The following is a 17,797-nucleotide window of genomic DNA, read 5'->3' as shown; positions in this document are numbered from 1 at the left end:
TTCTTATATAGAAATACAGATTGTTACTCTGACACGGGTCAGCTCTGTTCATCCACCCAAACACTGCTATGTAACAATTTTTTGCCTTTTGTATGGACAATTCTTCCCTTCTGGATTCCTTTAATATGCACAGGTGAAGAACTGAGATAGATAAAGATAGGTATATCAGTTCTTGGTTCTTGCACAGGAACAGCAGTAGGGTCACTGTTAGCAATAGCATGGTGCTGATGCTGTTGGACGGTTGAAATTCCTGGAAAGTTTTATTTTTAGTTCTTCCTAGTTGTAAAAAGCTAGTTGGCACACTGGTCTGCTAACAGCATTGCTGGCATGGGAGAAGCAGAACTACCTGGTAGGAGCTGCTTGACCAAAGCATTTGAATACCACAAGGCAGGGGCTAGGCTTTCTGTGGAGTGTGGAAGCAGGATGGGGTGCTGGTACTGAGCTGGCTTCAAACAACACACAAGTGGGTTTAAGCCTAGTCCCAGTTCTTAGGCCTTCTCCTTGTAGCTCACAGGGCATCACTCAAATTCTGCCCTAATTTCTATGAGAGTCCAAATACCTCTGTATTGATCTCCTCTACTTTGCAATATTTTAAAATGTGTACAATACAATGCAAAAAATGCGCAGGCAAAAGGTACCAATTCCCATTTAATACCTGTAGCTCTTCCAGATAGTAATGCTGGAAGGCAATATTTTCCAGCTACAAGGTTTTGCAGGCTACTAAAAGCATAACACGTGCTAGACCTTTCGTACCCACATCTGCACACAGCGATTGAATCCAAAATATAGCATTGAACATTGGAAATAAATACCTTGTGCCTCTGACATGAGAAATACAACACAGTGGCAAGTGACTCAAAGCACCTCTCTCCAAAGCAGCACATGGAGGAAATTAAGGGAGAAGTAGTGAATTCCAACAGAAAAAAAGTTATGCGCAGGCTGCATCTCACATGACAGCTATTAACATTTTCTATACCTGTAGTAATGACCTTAACCTGGTGTGCAGCGATGATCTGTCACACACCGAGCTGCATTCTTCAATGCTTGGTTCACTCATGAGGCTGGGCAGTTTGTGTGGCACTCCAGTCATCTGCTGATAGATGAATTATTCCTCTGGCAGATAGTCACCCCAGCCCTTCCTGCAGGTGTAGGCATATAATTGGTGGTGTACCCCTGAAATGGGAAGCGTCACACTGACTAAGATACTGAGACAGTCAGGAGTGTCACTGATGTTTCAGCAGAGCCATGGATGTGTTTATCAAAAACAGAGTTAATTTTGCCTAGTTCTCGCTCTGGTGGCAAGTTACTTAACAGAACAAAAATGTAGCGCAAGCAGGAACAGGAAGGGCCAGGCAAGCGAGCACTTGAGCTATGCTGATTAATGCCCCGACTTCCTTGAGCATGGGAAGTGCTGGACCCAAAGTAACAGATAAGGATTGGACAAATTGCAGTGTGTTCCAGCAAGTGACCGTTTTGAGAACAAACTTAATGAGAAATATGGCTGCTTCAGGATGAACTGATGCAGATGGGAAATGTAACAGTGATGTTAAGTGTAATTGTTTAAAAACTCTGCAAATGTTTTCATTGCATGCATATTAAGCAACACCCACCCCGTGGCTGCAGCTGGTGGTTTCCCAACAGGGCTCCCTGGCAAGGCTAGCTGTTGCCAAAGAAGAAGGAGTCTTGGCCTAGGCTGGACAGCAGGGAGCACCTGGGGGGCAGACCCAGAGCATGCTTGAGTCTTTTTTGTAACAGCGATTCCAAGTTGCATGTTGGCTGTAATTAAGAAATACCCTTGTTGCAACAGAGGCGCAGCACAGCGAAGGTGGGTTTCACCCTGAAGCCGCAGGCTCGCCAAGTGGCACTTGTCACAGGCTCGCTGCCTGCTGCTGTGACTTGGTTTCCCGCAGTGGAGGCCCATGGCTGGGATGTCAGGCTGACATCTCGCCCCTTGAGCAGCAGCGGTAGCAGCGTTCAGTGTGTAGTGGTTTTCCAGCACACTGTTTTTGCCCACAGCTGCCCAGGTTCGCATAGGTAGAAGTTGTAGAAGTTGGGTGGTCAGCTGCAGCACGCTGTGATGCTAGAAAGGTCTGAGCAGGTGAGAAACCAGCTGGAACCCCAGGTTCATTTTGTAATGGTTGAGGTATTGTAATGGGAGAGTAACCCTGGGCTTCGGGTTGTCCTAGCGCTGATCTGAGACACCACACAGCGGTGAGGCTCGAGGGGCAGCGCTGCGCTTCAAGGATGCTGTTGCAGCCCGAAGCCCCTTTCAGAGGGTAAGGAAGGTCTCGGCGCTGGCTGCTCACGACACCCGTGTCCTTCTCGGCGGAGGGCTGCACCGCCGCCCCCGGGTCAGGCCCGCCCTCCGCGGGGGTGGTGCTGCCGGCGGCGCGGCGGGCCGGGAGCGGAGGATGCTGCTGCCGCTGCTGCTGCTGCTGGCGCTGGCGGAGGGTCGGCGGGCGGCGGTGCTGTGGCTGGGGCTGCGGGGCAGCCCCCGCGGGGAGGTGAGCCCGGCTTTCCTCTCCCTCACCCTGGACGCCAGCCTGGCCCGGGACCCGCGCTATGTCGCCTTGCTCAGGTGAGCCGCCTGCCTCCCCTTTTGGGCAAAGGAAGAAGGGCCCTGGGGAGGAGGAGGAGCAGCAGAGGGGTCCCCCAGTGCGGGGGGTTGGGGGGGGTGGGGAGAGAAGTCCCCGGCAGGCAGAGAGGTCCGCAGCCGCGGGGAGGGGAGCCCGGGCACCCCGGCAAGGAGCCGGCAAAAGCGCTGCTGCCCGGAGTGCTCCGGAGGGGCAGGGCAGGGGAGCGAGCTGGGGGTAACGGGGAGACCCCATTCCTGGAGCTGGGGCTGGGGCAGGCTGCTGGATCCCCTCTGCTTCGCGATTCACTAATTTCATCCTCCCGGGGCAGCAAGACGGTACCTGCCGTGGGTGCGAGATGCGCCGTTTCGCGTGTGCTCGGGGAACGAGCGGCAGGGCTGGGCGGATGGAGGGAAGACTCAGCTCGGGTGGTGCTCGCTGGAAGCAGCACGGGGATAAACTTGGGAGAGGAGCTGCTTTGGAAGCAGAAAATAAAAGGAGACTGCCGAGCAGAGGCGTTACGTGTGGCAGGGCTGGGGGCTGCTAGGCCTGCCGCTCCATGAGATAAAAATCATCTGAGTCCTCGGACAGCTTTGCAGACATTTGCCAGGGCACTGTCAACATAAAGTCAAATAAATGCTGAGGAAGATCTGTCACCATCAAACCAGAATCGAGAGATCCTAAAAATGAAGCCTTTTTTCCCTCTTGGGTAACACTGAACAACTGGACTGCTCTCTGCTTGTCCTTTTGTTTCTGATCGCTCTCTTGCCTTTTCTTCCCTGCTTTTGCTCTATTTTTTTGTACTCTTGATTGTACCTTTATTTGGAAGCTATCTTAATTATTTCCTTTTCATCTGTCTGATCCCATTTTTCAGCTCCACGGTATTTTTCCAGTCCTGACTTCCCTCCTCCCACCGCTTTCATTTTTTCCTCCTCACCGAGGTGAGGAGAAAGGTGACACCGGTTTTATTGGAAAGTGCTCAGGTCTCCAGCTGCCAGCCCCAGCCGCACACCTTGGGTTCAGTCTGGTTCCACCATGAGGAGCAGGAAGTACTTGGTGGCCTCTAATCTGCTGTGTGTCACCACCGAGCAGATAGTGCTTGTGCACCCAGCATCTTCCAATGCCTCGCAGTTTCCCCCAGTGAAGGACGGGTGTCGGTGCTGCACATCCTGCGCAGAGGGTGCAGAAGTCACAAAGGCAGAGCTTATGTTAGCTTTAGCGAAACTCGCTTATAAAATAACGCTTGTCCCAGCACGGACTCTTAATCTCTCTTGAGTACAAAAGCGATCGCTTTGGCTGTCGCAGATGGAAATTGGGACTGATAATGTAAAGTCAGTTTTACGTCCGCCTTCTCACAGGACTGGTACATTAATTTTGTATAAACGAAACCAAAAAATCTAGGGGAGAAGGATGCTTAGGACAAAAAAATACCTGGTTTGAAGCAGCTTTGCCCACAGGATTTGACTCCCTGTCTGTGAGCGTGTTCCCTGGGGCACGTCTCCCCCTCACTGCCTCGCTGACGCTCCTCTGGCCCACTCAGCCAGCAGCATCTCTGCTGCACAGTGCAGAGGGCTGGGGCGCAGGTCCGGTGAGGGGTCGGGAGTGTCCTGAGGCTACTGGGTAGCCCCAGGTCACCTACTGCAGTGCATCCCTCCAAGCACTTACCATGTTTAACCTCTACACCCAAGCCATAGTCTGCATGAATATAGGGTTTCTTCTGTTTCTTGATGTCCCTTCCTCAGCAATCCCAAACTGCGTGCCCTGGCAACGGCCCTGTCCCCAGGCTTCCTGAGGTTTGGTGGCACAGAGACAGATTTTCTCATCTTTGATCCCAACAAGGATTCAACTTCGGAAGAAAAAATCCTCTGGGAACTTCAGGCCCAGCAAGGTAAAACGGGCATCAACGTGTTAGACTCAAAACCATTTAGGAGGTGGCTTTGATGCAGGCTGGGGATGCCACAAGGGTATGACAGCAGTGCTGGGGGTCGTCCAAGGGGTCAGCATTGTTCTTCTCCATGGAGAGGAGATCTGTGGACCTTCAGCAAAGCCTGTGGGAGGAGCTGTTCCAGCCGTGGGAAAGCAAGAAAGGGCACGGGTGACCTCATGTCCACCCCGGCATCTGCTGAGACTCTCCCTTTGCCACTCTGTGCTCCCTGCAGCAGCCTTGAAAACTCTCCCACCACTTGGGAGGTGGCCAGGGTCAGCTCAAAAGTTGTGGTTTAGTTATGAAAATTAAGTAACTTATGGAAGAAATAATCAGATGAGAACAGAGCATCTGTTTTCTCTATCTCAGCCAAAGCCAGCGCTAGGCTGGGGGGCGCAGGCTTGCCCTCTGGTTGCTTCGGCAGGGCAAGTGCAAACCCACCAGACCACTGCCAACTGCTAAAGTTTGGTCCTGGTGCATGAGCTTTCCCACTGCATTAAAGTCTATTTCCTCTTTAAACCTGGCAAAAGCATGTAAGCCCTTCTAGAGGTGTTTCAGATTAAAAAATTCCCATCTATTCCTGTAGTACATAGCACAACAGAGCAATTGTACATCACTGTACAACCGGTGATGCTAGGTTTTGAAGTCGAGTGGTACTTTTCCCCCCATACTGTTTTGCTGAGCGGCTGCCTCCTCTCTGGGTAATTGTGACTCCAGCTTCTGCCTTCCTCTCTGGTTATGGCTTGTTCCTGGTTTATATGCTGAGAAAAAACATGAGGTTTAAAGAAAAAAAAAGTCTTATGACTCCTGCCGGCATTGTTGCTGGAGCCGCGCAGGGCAGTCAGCACTTTCTCCTGCCCGAGACAGGCAGCGCAGGAAGCATCGCCCTGTATCTGCCCAAAGCAAGGCGGGCCATGAACCCTGCCATGCCGCTGCACACCAGGGTGGCTTATCTGCTCCTCGGGCACCGCAGCCCACGCTTTGTCAGCTCACTGGAATGAGGGTTTCTGGATGGTGCTCCAGCTAAAATAGTTTATTGCAGAGTGACTGCCATGATACCAGCCTCCAGAAGCACAGCTCAGTCTTCCCCCTGCCCCCCCCCAATCTCTATCACCTAAAATTGGGGAATATACATTATATATATAATATATTTTTAGGCATCAAGCCAGCCCTCCATGTGGCTAACGTTGTGAAAGGTAGGGATGTGTTTCACAGAAGTGCACGACTGGCTCTCAGCCCGGCACCAAGCAGTTGTGCTTCCTCCTGAGGGATGGAGCCCTTTGCATGCTGGACCCTGGCTGTGGAGACAAGGACTAAATTGCTGTCATCCTTCTTCTGCCCTACAGAGGCTTGTGGCCTGAAGCCTGCGTTTGCTGCTGTTGAGAAGCTACTGCTGGCCCAGTGGCCCATCCAGGAGAAGTTGATTCTTGCAGAGCATAACCGAAAAAAGCACAAAAACACCACCATTACAAGTAAGACTTCAATGGATTTTTCTGCTAGGGTTTATAACCAGGGGGCTGCAAATCTCTGTGCCGTGGTAAAAGGGTCATAGGCTGTTAGGAGCTGAAACCGCTGAAAATGAATATGCTTCTAAGAAATCTTTTTCTATTGTCTGCCACCTCGTATTTAATAGAATTCAGCTGCTGCAGGAGTTAGGAGGATCTCAACCTCTTGCAGGATGGTGGGTAGTAAGGTCTGGGCTCTTTTTTCCAGCTGGGAGAGCTTGGCACATCTGCAGCACCAGGCTAAATAAATACAGGCAGTAAAGATTGTCGCTTGGCTGGAGTTCAACTAGCATGCTGTAACCTTGAGATAAACATCCCCTCTTTCTCCTCCGCACAGGAAATACGCTGGATATTCTCTACAGCTTTGCAAACTGCTCAGGGTTTCACCTGATCTTTGGGCTCAATGCCTTGCTGCGGAAAGATGGCTTGCAGTGGGACAGCTCGAACGCCCGGGCACTGCTGGACTACTGTGCTTCACAGAGGTACAACATCTCCTGGGAGCTCGGGAACGGTAAGTGCAAAGCGTGGTTGTGGGCCAGGCCGGCAGTCACCTGGAAAGGTACCACTGCAGGGTGACGGCCCATAAATGCAAGGTGATGTTTTACTGGGAAACATTAAGGTCTTAATTTGCGAGGAGGATTTCACAGAAGGCCCAATGAATGAGCAAATTGAGATGATTTTGCTACTCCTACCAAGGCTCTGAGATGAGGTGAGCGATGTCCTGCGAGGTGCAGGATGTCACCTATGGGAACTGGCTGGGACAGAGTGCTGGAAAGGAGCATACTGCATCACCTGGGCTTTTGGTTTCATGCTCATCACCTTCAAATATCTCACCCATACCATGCCAGATCATGTGAAGCCATAGGGGAATGAGCTGCCTTATATTGTGCCCCAAAACTAGAGTAGGGTGCTGATGCACACGTGTCTTCTCCAGAGCCCAATAGCTTCAGGAAGAAATCTGGCATCTACATCAATGGATTCCAGTTGGGGCAAGATTTTATTCACTTACGCCAACTTCTGAGTAACTATACCCTCTACCGGCATGCAAAGCTCTACGGTCCCGACACCGGGCAGCCCCGAAAGCACACGCAGAGACTGCTGAGAAGGTAGGGCTGTGGGGCCTGGGCAGCACCCCCCGGGGTGGGCAGGTGTGGATAGCGCTGGCTTGTCTGCACCCAGGTGCAGGGGGCATGAGGAGGCATCTGGACAGGGGTTTAAGGATTTTCTGCTCTAAATCAATAGTAAGGATGTACAAATGGATATATCCAGTCTATTTGAGAACTAATTTCCTACATTTTTCCTTAAATTAGAAACATGGAAAATAATCTTCCTTGACTGGGGATGACTGCAATCTTACATGCGTGAGCTCAAGGCTTAAATACTCAGCCAGTTGAAACTAAAACGCCAGCAGCACTTCAGTGATCCGCCCTCCTTTCAACTGCCCGCTGGCTCTAGCGCTGTGTTAACAAGGGCTTGTCACCTTAGAAATCTCTGTATGTTACACAAGCGTTAATTCACCCCTCCAGCAATCCGCTGAGGCAGCCGGGCTGCCCAAAGCCCGTTTAAAAGCCATTGCAAGCGTGGCTCCAAAGCAGTTCACCATCACTGCCGCCAGCCGGGGGGAGAGGGGAGGGCTGTGCATGGCATGTCACTCATGGGGGGCCATGACCCATCACCGGTACCCGCTAACACCCCACCCTCCACTGCATCCCCTCTGGTTGCAGCTTCCTGAAATCGGGAGGGAAGGTGATCGACTCTGTCACGTGGCACCAGTAAGTATTGCTCAGATACCTTTGTCGCTTTGCTGATTGCCTGTTTTCTTTACAAAATGTCAATTTGCAAATCTCAACAGGAAGGAGGGGGTGAAATACTTCTTTTTAGCAGTCCTTGGGTGCCTCGCTGCAAACTCCTCTACTCAGACTAAGAGATGAATTGAGCGTTACAGAAATGCAGAAGGTCTCCAAAGAGGCTACTTGGTGCAGAGACCCAAAAGCAGCGGTGGGGGTTTGTAATGTAGGCAGAGCAGCAAGGAATGCAACACATGCAAGATGGTCATTTTGCTTGCTAAATGTGTGTACTGAGAAAAACAGAAGTGGGATGTGGAGAAAAAGATGGCATGACAGCTTTATTCCTCAGAAAACCGCGAAGGGGTAGGTCACGGCTCTCCCCTGCACGAGGAGAGTTTCTGCAGCGGTTGAGCCTTTCCACATATGCCGTGTTTCAACATTTACCAAAACCTAGTGAGATCTGAGCAGCTGTCCCAGTTGTTTCAAAGCTCCGAGTTGCCAGCCCTTTCAAATAAAATGCACTTTCCCTTGGGAAGAAGGGGATGTCATATAAAAGGAAAAGAAGGTAGCTCAGACTTACTCGGCAGAGATGCCTCTGCTGAATTTCTGCAAGAGCAGAAGTTTTTTAACGTAAGGTTTTAAACAACCCGTGGGTGGCTGGGCTTTGAAAGGAAGTCAGTACCCCTGCCATTGGTGCTCTCCTTGGCATTGGAAAGGCTGAACCTGTTCGACTGAAACCTTTGCTCCCTAAAAGCAAATTCAAGGAGTCACTGATGACCCTGCTGGCAAATGCACCCAACTCCTTGTAAAAAATGCAGCAGAATCCTTGTTAGCTGATACGTTACATGCTGCCTTTTTTCTCTATTTATGTCTGTTTGATATAAACGAAAAGCCCTGCAGGTCTGGCTGACCCTTACCCATAGAGAAGTGCTAGCAGCTTCTCCTGCTCCCTTATGTTTGCTCTGTGAGTTCATTCAGGCTGTGGGTGGGTCACTCGCCCTCAGATCCCACCTGCAGCGCAAACGGCACCCGCACAGTCCCAGCCCTTCGCTCTTGTGCCACGGCTGAGATGCAGTTTTACAGCGCCGAGGTGGGCAGCGGGGTAAGTTGTCCCCAGGGCACCTGCCATGAACTCTACATGTTTGAAAGCGATTTCCATGTGAAGGTGGTTTTCTTTCCGGAGTCGAATGCAGCTTGGTGACATGCAGCAGTCAGGTAACAGTGGGGAAAAAGACGCACATACTTATATTATATATATGTATGTATGTATGACTTATCTATGTATTTCGAGCTGCTAGCAAGGCATAGAACGTGTCCTCTCCCCTTCCTGGGCTGTTCTTGCCCTATGGCTGCTTTAAATGGGCATGCATTATTTTCTTTACCAATTTAGGATTATCAGGTTTTAGCTTCCTGTTGTGGCTGGAAGACTTCAGCTGCTTCTGGTAAGACTGAGTGATAGCGTGATGAAATGCAAAAACCACAAGGATCCCAATTTCACATTCTTTATTTGGACAAACCAGACTTAAAAGCTCTTCTGCTCGTGGTGGAGGGCAACCTTCATCCCATAGGGATGGCTCCGTGCTGTTCTCCTCCAGATGGCCAAAATACTCCAACAGAGGGACAGAAGCTGCGATCTGATATCTTTAATATATAACTTGATACAGTAAAGCAAGTAATCACATAGGAGTGTCAGACTCCTCAGAAAGAGACAATTTACAGAAGCTGGCTCTTATTCAGTGATGTTTTCCTCATTGTAAATGAATAGATGCAAAAAAACCCTACTACTTCTGTTGATCAAAATTTCTGTGATATCCTGCCTCCATTGAGGTAATTACAGCCGATAGTCCCTTAAATACAAACAACATGCCTACACATTTGGAAAACAGAAAAAGAACTGGACAGAAAAGTAGTACTGTGGATAAATATATCAAGTAACTGAGTACTTTTGGTGGTGTTTTGTACCAGTGGTGGTATTTTTCTTTAATTTTGACTGTGGGGCTTTTTTTTTTTTTTTATTTTCAGTTACTATGTGAATGGACGAAGTGCAACGAGGGAGGATTTCTTGAGCCCTGAAGTGCTGGATACCTTTGCCACAGCTGTACACCAAGTCCTGGAGGTGCCTTGTCCTGTTCAATCATTCCCATGTTCAGTTTCCAGGGGGTTAGCAGAGAATCCAGCATAAAGTACAGTTTCTCACTAGCAATAAACAGGGATCCTCAAAGCTTGGGGGCTGCTGTCATTGTAAATTAAAAAAAAACCCAAACCAAACAATACTAATACCAAATCAGCTCCAATAGTTTGTCATGCAGTAAACATGGTGCCAGATACATCACAAACCTACAACATTCTCATTTATCATTGTCATCATTACTCAAGGATTTAATTTATTGTTATACTCCCCTCAATTCCTTTGTATTTTGAGATCCTGAGAACAGTATAACTTAGAGTATACCACTGCTCGGCACGAGAGGACTTACAGGACCTGGCTTTTAAGGGTTTGCCTTGTAGAACCACATGTGTAGATGTGATTTATTTTTTTTAAGAGGGGGGAAGTAAATCTACTTCTAGTCCTTTTGATCAAAATTTCTGTGACATCCCACCTCAGTTGGTGTTATCCCTTAAATGCAAATGTTGTACGTAGGTATTTGGCTAAAGCACAAAATTTTGATTGCCCATTACTTCAGTAGCCAAAAAAGGTAACTGTTGTCTCTTTCTCTTCTTCCCTACGCCACACTGGCCAGATTGTTGGTGGGACCGTGCCCGACAAGAAGGTCTGGCTAGGAGAGACAAGCTCTGCCTATGGAGGGGGAGCTCCCAGGCTGTCCAACACTTACGTTGCTGGCTTTATGTGAGTACTATGTCACGGGTGTGGGGAAATTACACATTTTACCAGCTGAAGGAGGTTGTGTACATACCCCACGGGAGAACCCTTTCCCTCAGGCTTCCCAGGGAGCGCAGGCAATGGGTGGGTTGAGGATTACAACCCTCCCACTGCTCCCTGTGTGCCTCCGCCATGCCTGGGGTTCAATGCAGGCCCAGGTAGTAGCAGATTCCTATGGAAACAGGGGATGAGAAGCGTGACAAAGTTGTATTTCTGCCCTCAAACCTGCAATCCTAACTCCGTCCTTTTGTGAGGATGGAAAGTCAGTCACAAGATGGTTGTCCTTTTCCAATGTCATCCTTTGACCACCATGAAACAACTTACCAAAGGGAAATTTAGTCATGAAAACAATTTTCTCCAAGGACTCCAGTTGTAGCATTTTGTTGAAATAAAACAATTCAGGCTTTTTTTAGCACTTTGATCAGTTTGTAGATTCAGGGAGATAAAATTGCATGGGAATGTGTGGTTCACACTTTGAAAATTCACCAAAAACATGGTTGCAATGTGGTTTTTTCCCTCCTATAAGGCACGATGATCTTTTCATCAGGGCCTTGGTGGGTCAGAAAGTCAAAGCCTGTTAATGGCAGGCAACCTTGTCATTGGTGTCGTGATTTCTCTCAGCCTTCAGGCCCTTGGCCAGTTCAGGAGCATCCGCTGCAGCTCCTGGTATTTTTTAATGTAATCAATGCAAGACTTGAATTGAAATTAGTTGTGTGTTTTTAAGGAAGTCAGCATCATGTCCTAATTCTTGCTTTCCTAGTTCCCGAGCTGCTTGGAGAGAGGCAACGGTGTACAGCTGAGGTCAGCAATTTCATCTGCCTGTTGTTTGCCTCATTTTTTGGCAGGTGGTTGGACAAACTCGGGCTTTCGGCCAGGCAGGGGATTGATGTGGTGATGAGACAGGTTTTCTTCGGGGCAGGGACCTATCACCTGGTAGATGCCAACTTTGAGCCTTTGCCGGTACGTATGCAACCCTGCTAACACCATCTGAATGCTGCATGCGTTTCTGCACAGGCAACGCTGGATGTGGACATACAAGTCAGCTATTTTAACAACGCAGGATAGCAACAGATTTTGTAGGATAGTCACAGTTATCCTTACACCTAAAGTAAGCTCATGTTTCGTTATGGGTTCATGTATCGTATATATATAGATACAAGATATTTACTGCCACTGCAGGGATGCAGCTAGTCTTCAGCACAGCAGAGACTGATTTCTGGGACATGATGCTCTGATTTGTATGCAGACACTTCTGGAATTCACAAAGCTTTTCTGGATGGACTGTTCTGGTTTGAGTACTCCTCAGCTGAGTGATGAGTAGCTTTTAAACAGAAGTGATACGAGATATTATAGTAAATTATATCCCAAGTGAAAACAAAACCATCATGAAGTCAAGACTCAAGCATTTCTTAGGTCATGAGCATATTTAGCCTTCAGTAGTGGCTGAAGGATAATTAGATGAAAACATGCATTTAGTTGGATTTATCAGGAAATAACATTCTGCTGTGATGAAACATCATTATTTGAACTACAGGTTGTTCTTGCATGTACAGCATGTTTGTTTGTGCTAGTAGCGCTTACCTTGGGGTGAGAGGATAGCGTCTTTCTCTTTAGCCTTCCTCTCATTTTTCTGCTTCCAGGTTGTGATTTTCACAGGCTCATAGAGACCATCTGAGAGGAAACCCAGCGTACAGGGGTTTTCTCTCCTGCCTGTTCAGCTTTGGGCTTCTTATCCCCTCATTTAAAATAGATTTAATTTGAACTGAAAGGATATGCCTTGTTCTTCACCTACAGGCAGTACAGATGCTAATCAAGCTAATAATACTTTAGAGGCAGGGAAATCCAAACCCAGGTCCACCAGTTTTAGTTAGCATGGAAATGACGCAGCACAGCAGCGTCAGAAGGCTGCACCTCCTTGCAGAGGGACTGAGCACGTAGGCTGATAGGAAAAGTCACTTTCCTGGGTTTGTGGTGAGTCAGGACAGAAACACGACGGTTTTCCTTCTAGAAAAACCTCAAAGACAGACAGACATGAGCTGGGAGAAGCTCTCTGAAACCCGCCAGCTGGAGCATATCCTTCCCTGGGGCTGCACCCAAAGAAGTGATACTGAAAAATGCAGCCTGTCTGTGGCCTCCTAGTCCCAAAACACATCTGCACAGACCACACGCTCTCTTTGGTACGGTCATGGACTTCATAGAGGAAAAGTAGCAGTCAAGATGCAAGAAAAAGCAGACCTGGAAAAAAAAAAAGTCTGCACTGGGCTTCACTCTGCTCTCAGGCATTGTCCTGGGGCGTCAGAGGATTTACTCTTGATTGGCATTCAGAAATTCATCCTGAGACCTGTTCAAAGGCATGACGTTAGTTCCAGGGGCTGCTTCTGGGTGTTGCGCTGTGGATCGGGCACAGGCTTTCCTGCAGGAAGGGCAGCTCATCCCTGCAGGTTCAGCCCTGTATCCTGCAGAAAGGTGTTTCCAAAATGCAAACAGTCTCTCCTCCACAGAAAGAGCTCTGAGATTCACATGCGAAGGGGAAAATGACTCTAAGGTACCTTGTCAACACAGCTGCTCTGCAGCTTGGAGACAGGGTTTTCTCTTTAGCTATGCTGTTTGTGGGAATTTAAATAGATACGGTGAAAAACTTGGTAAAGCAAAAAATTATGGGGGAAAACCCCCTGAAATTACCAGCAAAATGAACGTTATGTTAAGCACCGTGTGGAGTACCTGGCATGTACACAAATAATTATGTGTGGTTTTGTGCCTCCCAGGACTACTGGCTCTCGCTGCTCTACAAGAAACTGGTGGGTACCAAGGTGCTGCAGGTCAGCCTGGCAGGAGCCGACAAGAGGAAGCTCCGTGTCTACCTCCACTGCACGAACGCTCTCCAGTAAGCCTCCAGAAAGGGTGAAATATCCCAGAAACTGAGCCCATGGTTGGCCCTAGGCCAACAAAAGCAATTTCGGACAGCGTAAGGACGCATGTTATTTCTCTGAAACCTCTTTCTCTCCTGATCTCCACCCTCATCTTCTCTTGCCTTGCAGCCCAAAGTACAGAGAAGGGGATGTGACACTGTTTGCCTTAAACCTCTACAACATCACCCAGCATTTGCAGCTACCCAATTACTTATTGAGCAAGCACGTGGATCAGTACCTCTTACTGCCTCATGGCAAAGAGAATATACTTTCCAGGTAAGTGTGTGGTTCCTTCTGTCTCTGTGGAAAGGATTGTGAGTAGAGCTAGGTGGCCTCTAAAACCTCACCTTGTTCAATTTGCAAGGTTGTGATGGGGGGGAAGAGGTTGCCATTCAGTCATCTGGGGGTTTTTTCAGTAAGGTCTGACTCCTGTTAAATCAGATCTCCTAAAATCAGACTGCTGAAAGCTTGCTAAGGTACAAGAATACTTGTTTGGTGTTAATTGGGAAGCTTTTTCCTAGCAGGCTTCAAGGCTCTGAACCAGCTGCTAAAGTGCTTTTTCTTTTACACAAGCACAAATATATTGGTTTCCCAAGTGCTGGCTCCCAATTTACCGTAAATGTGTTCAGGCTTTGTATGGTTTCTTTTGTTGTTACCACTAATGCATTGGCACAGGAAGGATCTGCTCTGTGGGCATAGAAGACATCTTAATATTTGCAGGAGAAAAACCAATTAAAATTTGTACTTTTCAAAGCCTGTGCTGCTGTTAACCTCACTAGGAGAGAAAGAAACATGTACTTTTCAAGTTGCTTGTGCTACGACTCTAAAGGACTCCTTGCAGAGAGAGTGCAGCACACATAAACCTTTAAGTGAAGATTAGTTTGGCTTCGGGCTGAGTTCATGTTTACACTTAGGTCCAGAGCTGTTTGTGCTCGATGGCAAACAGAGCACAGCTGCCCAAACAGTCTCTCTGTCCCCCTCCAGGTCTATTGAGCTGAACGGCCGCGTGCTACGGATGGTGGATGACAAAACGCTGCCAGAGCTGATCGAAAAACCCCTTGGTCCCGGCAGCGTACTTGGCCTTCCAGCCTTCACTTACGGCTTTTATGTTATCAAAAATGCCAAAGCTATTGCTTGCATTTAAATGGTTAATACACACGCAGGATAAATGTAAAGCACTTGGCTAGTAGGGAAGTTTAATCCTAGAAATTCACATTTCTACCATGAGATTTAATTCTAGCAAGGGATGCAAATGTAACGGCACTGCTACAATCTCTGGGCTGGGAAACCATGAGGTCCCACTGGATAATTTCTTCATGAAAGATGCTCGTTAAGCTCCTGGGAGAATTATCCAGGTAGACCAAGCCCAGGCAGGGGCTGATTTTGCTCTGGGTGCAGCCAGGGTTGCTGCACTCAAGCACAGGGCCTTTCTCCACGCCATGTGCGGAGCTCCATCAGCTTCTCATGCTGCACTTGGGGCTTTGCCAGGAACTGCAGCATCCCCTCTCCCTCTCGTTTCTGCAAGCACAGCTCTTAAAGCAGTTCCTTCAAAAGCTTGCCTTCAGAAAGGATGAGCAGGGTTTTTATTTTAGCTGTACAGCTGTGATTTTGCCTGCAACCATGTGGGAAAGCCCAAGGAAGGGTGGTTGCTGAGGTCATCTCAGGGTCTAAAGCAGGGACAGGCAAAGCAAACCAACATTGGGGTGCCTGCAGGGGAAAACACCTTGCCAGGAAACCAGGTCCTCCATGGGATCTGGGGCAGCACCGCACGTTTTTCCCAGACTAGTTCAGTCACAAGATGGAGCTGTAGCCACATGCTTTCCAACCGTGAGTTTTTGACACACAAAATGAGGCTGTTCCTGCAGGGTGGTCTACCTCTGCCCTCGCACACTTCATCCCCGGGAAGAAAGGAGAGGAGCCCACCAACGCCCAGGCAAACCCTCCGCAGTCAGTGGGTGCATGGCAAGGGCTCACGACTCCTTAACCTTCACCACCCTGCAGGTGGTTCAGCTGGAAAGGTCTTCCCTGAACCCATCTACAGGTGAAGCCCTGCTTTACGCTCCTTAACTCGCTCAGGTCTCTTCTGTCCTCGAGGAAACTGGAGAGTAGAGACTGAGCAAACCACCCACACCTCTACCATGAGAGGGACTTCAGTGGCCTTAACAGTATCCTGGGGACAAACTGGCCCGGCCAGGTTGACATCCCTCCTGCTGGGGAAACAGCCATTTTGGCCAGAAATCCGTGATGGCGGTGGCTTTTCTCCCCAGCCGTGCCTTCCCCATGTGCACCCTGCTGTGGTTTGGTTCGCTTCGGTGTGCTGCCCGCCACGTTCCTCTGGCACGCAGGCTGCCGGTCTGCAAGGTAGCAAAGCGCCTCAGAGAATACCTGTGGTCTCCTGCGTGTGTTGATTTGCATCTACTTTTCCTGAAGATATATATAACCCGTGATACTGTGAACACCTCGTGATATTTTGAGCACAGCAGGGGAAACCACCACCACCGCACCACTGTATTTCCCTTTTTAAGTTTTAAAAGGATGCTACCAGCTACATGGGGTTTCAACACGGTGCCTTTTTTAATGAGATTTTAAAAACAGATTTATTTTTGAAGCTGTGATGAAATATTGCACAATAGAAAGGTTGTATTTAAGTTCCAGTGTGTCAAAGGAATGTTTGTATCCACAGCACAGATGTATTCTGTGAAGGGTCATATATCAGAGGGTAATATAGATCAGAAATGAGAATAAGGAAGGCTAAGTTTGTTTACATTGTCCAAGTTCAATAAAAGAAGTAAAGAGAGCATAAAATGGAGTGGAAAGTCTTACATACAGTCAACATAAAGTTGCTAATATATTATTATTATAATGTAAGTAACAACTAAGACATCAAAGTTACTGTGTGCCTGGTAGCTTCCTTTTAGAACTTTTCTAACAGTTTTATTTATTCCAACGCTTGTGACTTTTATATTTGAAGATTTTAATTAAAGTGATTTATACCAGCTTTTGGCAATCTTCCTTTTTTTTTTAAGACTCCTTTTTGGCATACTGATACTAGGAAACTCCCCATATTTGTTTTGGTCATACATCATCTGCGCTTTGTATGATTCCCAACAGGACTACCCAAGTAAATAAAAATGAAAGCAAGCATATCCAAGTTGGTGTGTTTCAACTGTAGTTGACCACCAGTTCAGAAGCCCTGCACCCCGCTGACTCAGACACCGTACGTGGGCTGATGATCGGCGTGCAGGAACTACTGGGAGGGGTACAGGGATGTCTGGGCGTACAAATGACAGCTGCTCTGGCTTCACCTCCCAGCCACATCTCCTCCTCTGAGCGCACGGCGTGGTTCTTCACGTGGCAAGAGGTATGATTTACAGCTCATGTAACTGCTTTCAACTTAAAAAAGCTCTACACACACCCAGATGATTTCTCTTTACAAGGTGTTGTATATTAAGCTGATAGTTACTGTTAGCTCTGTACAAACAACGCAGGAGGGAGAGGAGCATAGGAAGCGAGATGCTGGATCCCAGCACACCGAGACAGGTACGGTCAGAACCAGAGATGAATATCACCCTTGCAGGACCCGTCTGCAGCAGCAATGCCTGCCCCACGGGCACCTTATCTCAAGGGCTTTTTATTCTCTGTGAATGTTGTAAACCTTGGGGTAGCAACCTTGAAGGCCAGTATATATATGTGTGTGTGTATATATATCCACACACACTTATCTGAGACCAGGAACAATGATTCTCGCACACGGTTCAATTTACTTTTGCATTTTTGACTCTGGAGCTTGGATTACTCACCTGGGATTTACTGTAAATCAGTTCCTGGAAGGTGGAGTAAGTTGCATCATGAGACCTTTGTATAGGGGATCATTTAATGTATACAAAAATAAGGAAACTGATAATCTCCTTAGAATAAGGGGCAATTTGACCATCAACTCAGATTTGAGTCAACCAAGACAGTGGGGCCTTAATAGCTTTTGGTGATTTTTCAAAGTCTGAAATGTTCTATTCGTTAGCTTTTTTTTCAGGGAGGGGCAAAGCCACCTTATAATGAATATAAATCTAGTGACAGTAAGTTTTCTTTTCTGCTTTACTTTCATGAGCTCCTTAAAAATTGTCTGCAGACGGCCTAGGGTTTGCTCACCATATCACACATTAAAAAAAAAAAACAAACCCACAGTGTCTGCATGGGAGCACCCACACAGTGAAAATCAGA

General features: G+C 48.0%; 1 protein-coding gene across 1 annotated transcript; it reads left to right on the top strand.

Annotated features, from left to right (window-relative positions):
- The first annotated feature begins 2,361 nt into the window (after window positions 1–2,361).
- Window positions 2,362–16,577, top strand: HPSE (heparanase). Its single transcript, XM_054824976.1, has 12 exons — window positions 2,362–2,578; window positions 4,316–4,461; window positions 5,844–5,969; window positions 6,340–6,513; window positions 6,937–7,108; window positions 7,727–7,774; window positions 9,812–9,905; window positions 10,531–10,637; window positions 11,516–11,630; window positions 13,436–13,554; window positions 13,709–13,855; window positions 14,564–16,577. Exons 1-12 carry the CDS (start codon window positions 2,412–2,414, stop codon window positions 14,721–14,723), a joined length of 1,575 nt encoding a protein of 524 aa, XP_054680951.1. The 5' UTR covers window positions 2,362–2,411; the 3' UTR covers window positions 14,724–16,577.
- Window positions 16,578–17,797: the final 1,220 nt, after the last annotated feature.

The sequence above is a fragment of the Grus americana genome, chromosome 4, assembly GCF_028858705.1.
Source record: "Grus americana isolate bGruAme1 chromosome 4, bGruAme1.mat, whole genome shotgun sequence".
Lineage (NCBI taxonomy): Eukaryota > Metazoa > Chordata > Aves > Gruiformes > Gruidae > Grus > Grus americana.
Note: the sequence above shows the minus strand (reverse complement) of the source record. Positions and strands in the feature narration are given on the sequence as shown.

Bases quoted from the DNA above. Each gene is read 5' to 3' on its own strand.
- HPSE (XM_054824976.1), top strand. From the start codon at position 2,412: ATGCTGCTGCCGCTGCTGCTGCTGCTGGCGCTGGCGGAGGGTCGGCGG. The intron at 2,579-4,315 runs GTGAGCCGCCTG...TCCCTTCCTCAG, and splicing joins CGCTATGTCGCCTTGCTCAG to CAATCCCAAACTGCGTGCCC. The intron at 4,462-5,843 runs GTAAAACGGGCA...TCTGCCCTACAG, and splicing joins GGAACTTCAGGCCCAGCAAG to AGGCTTGTGGCCTGAAGCCT.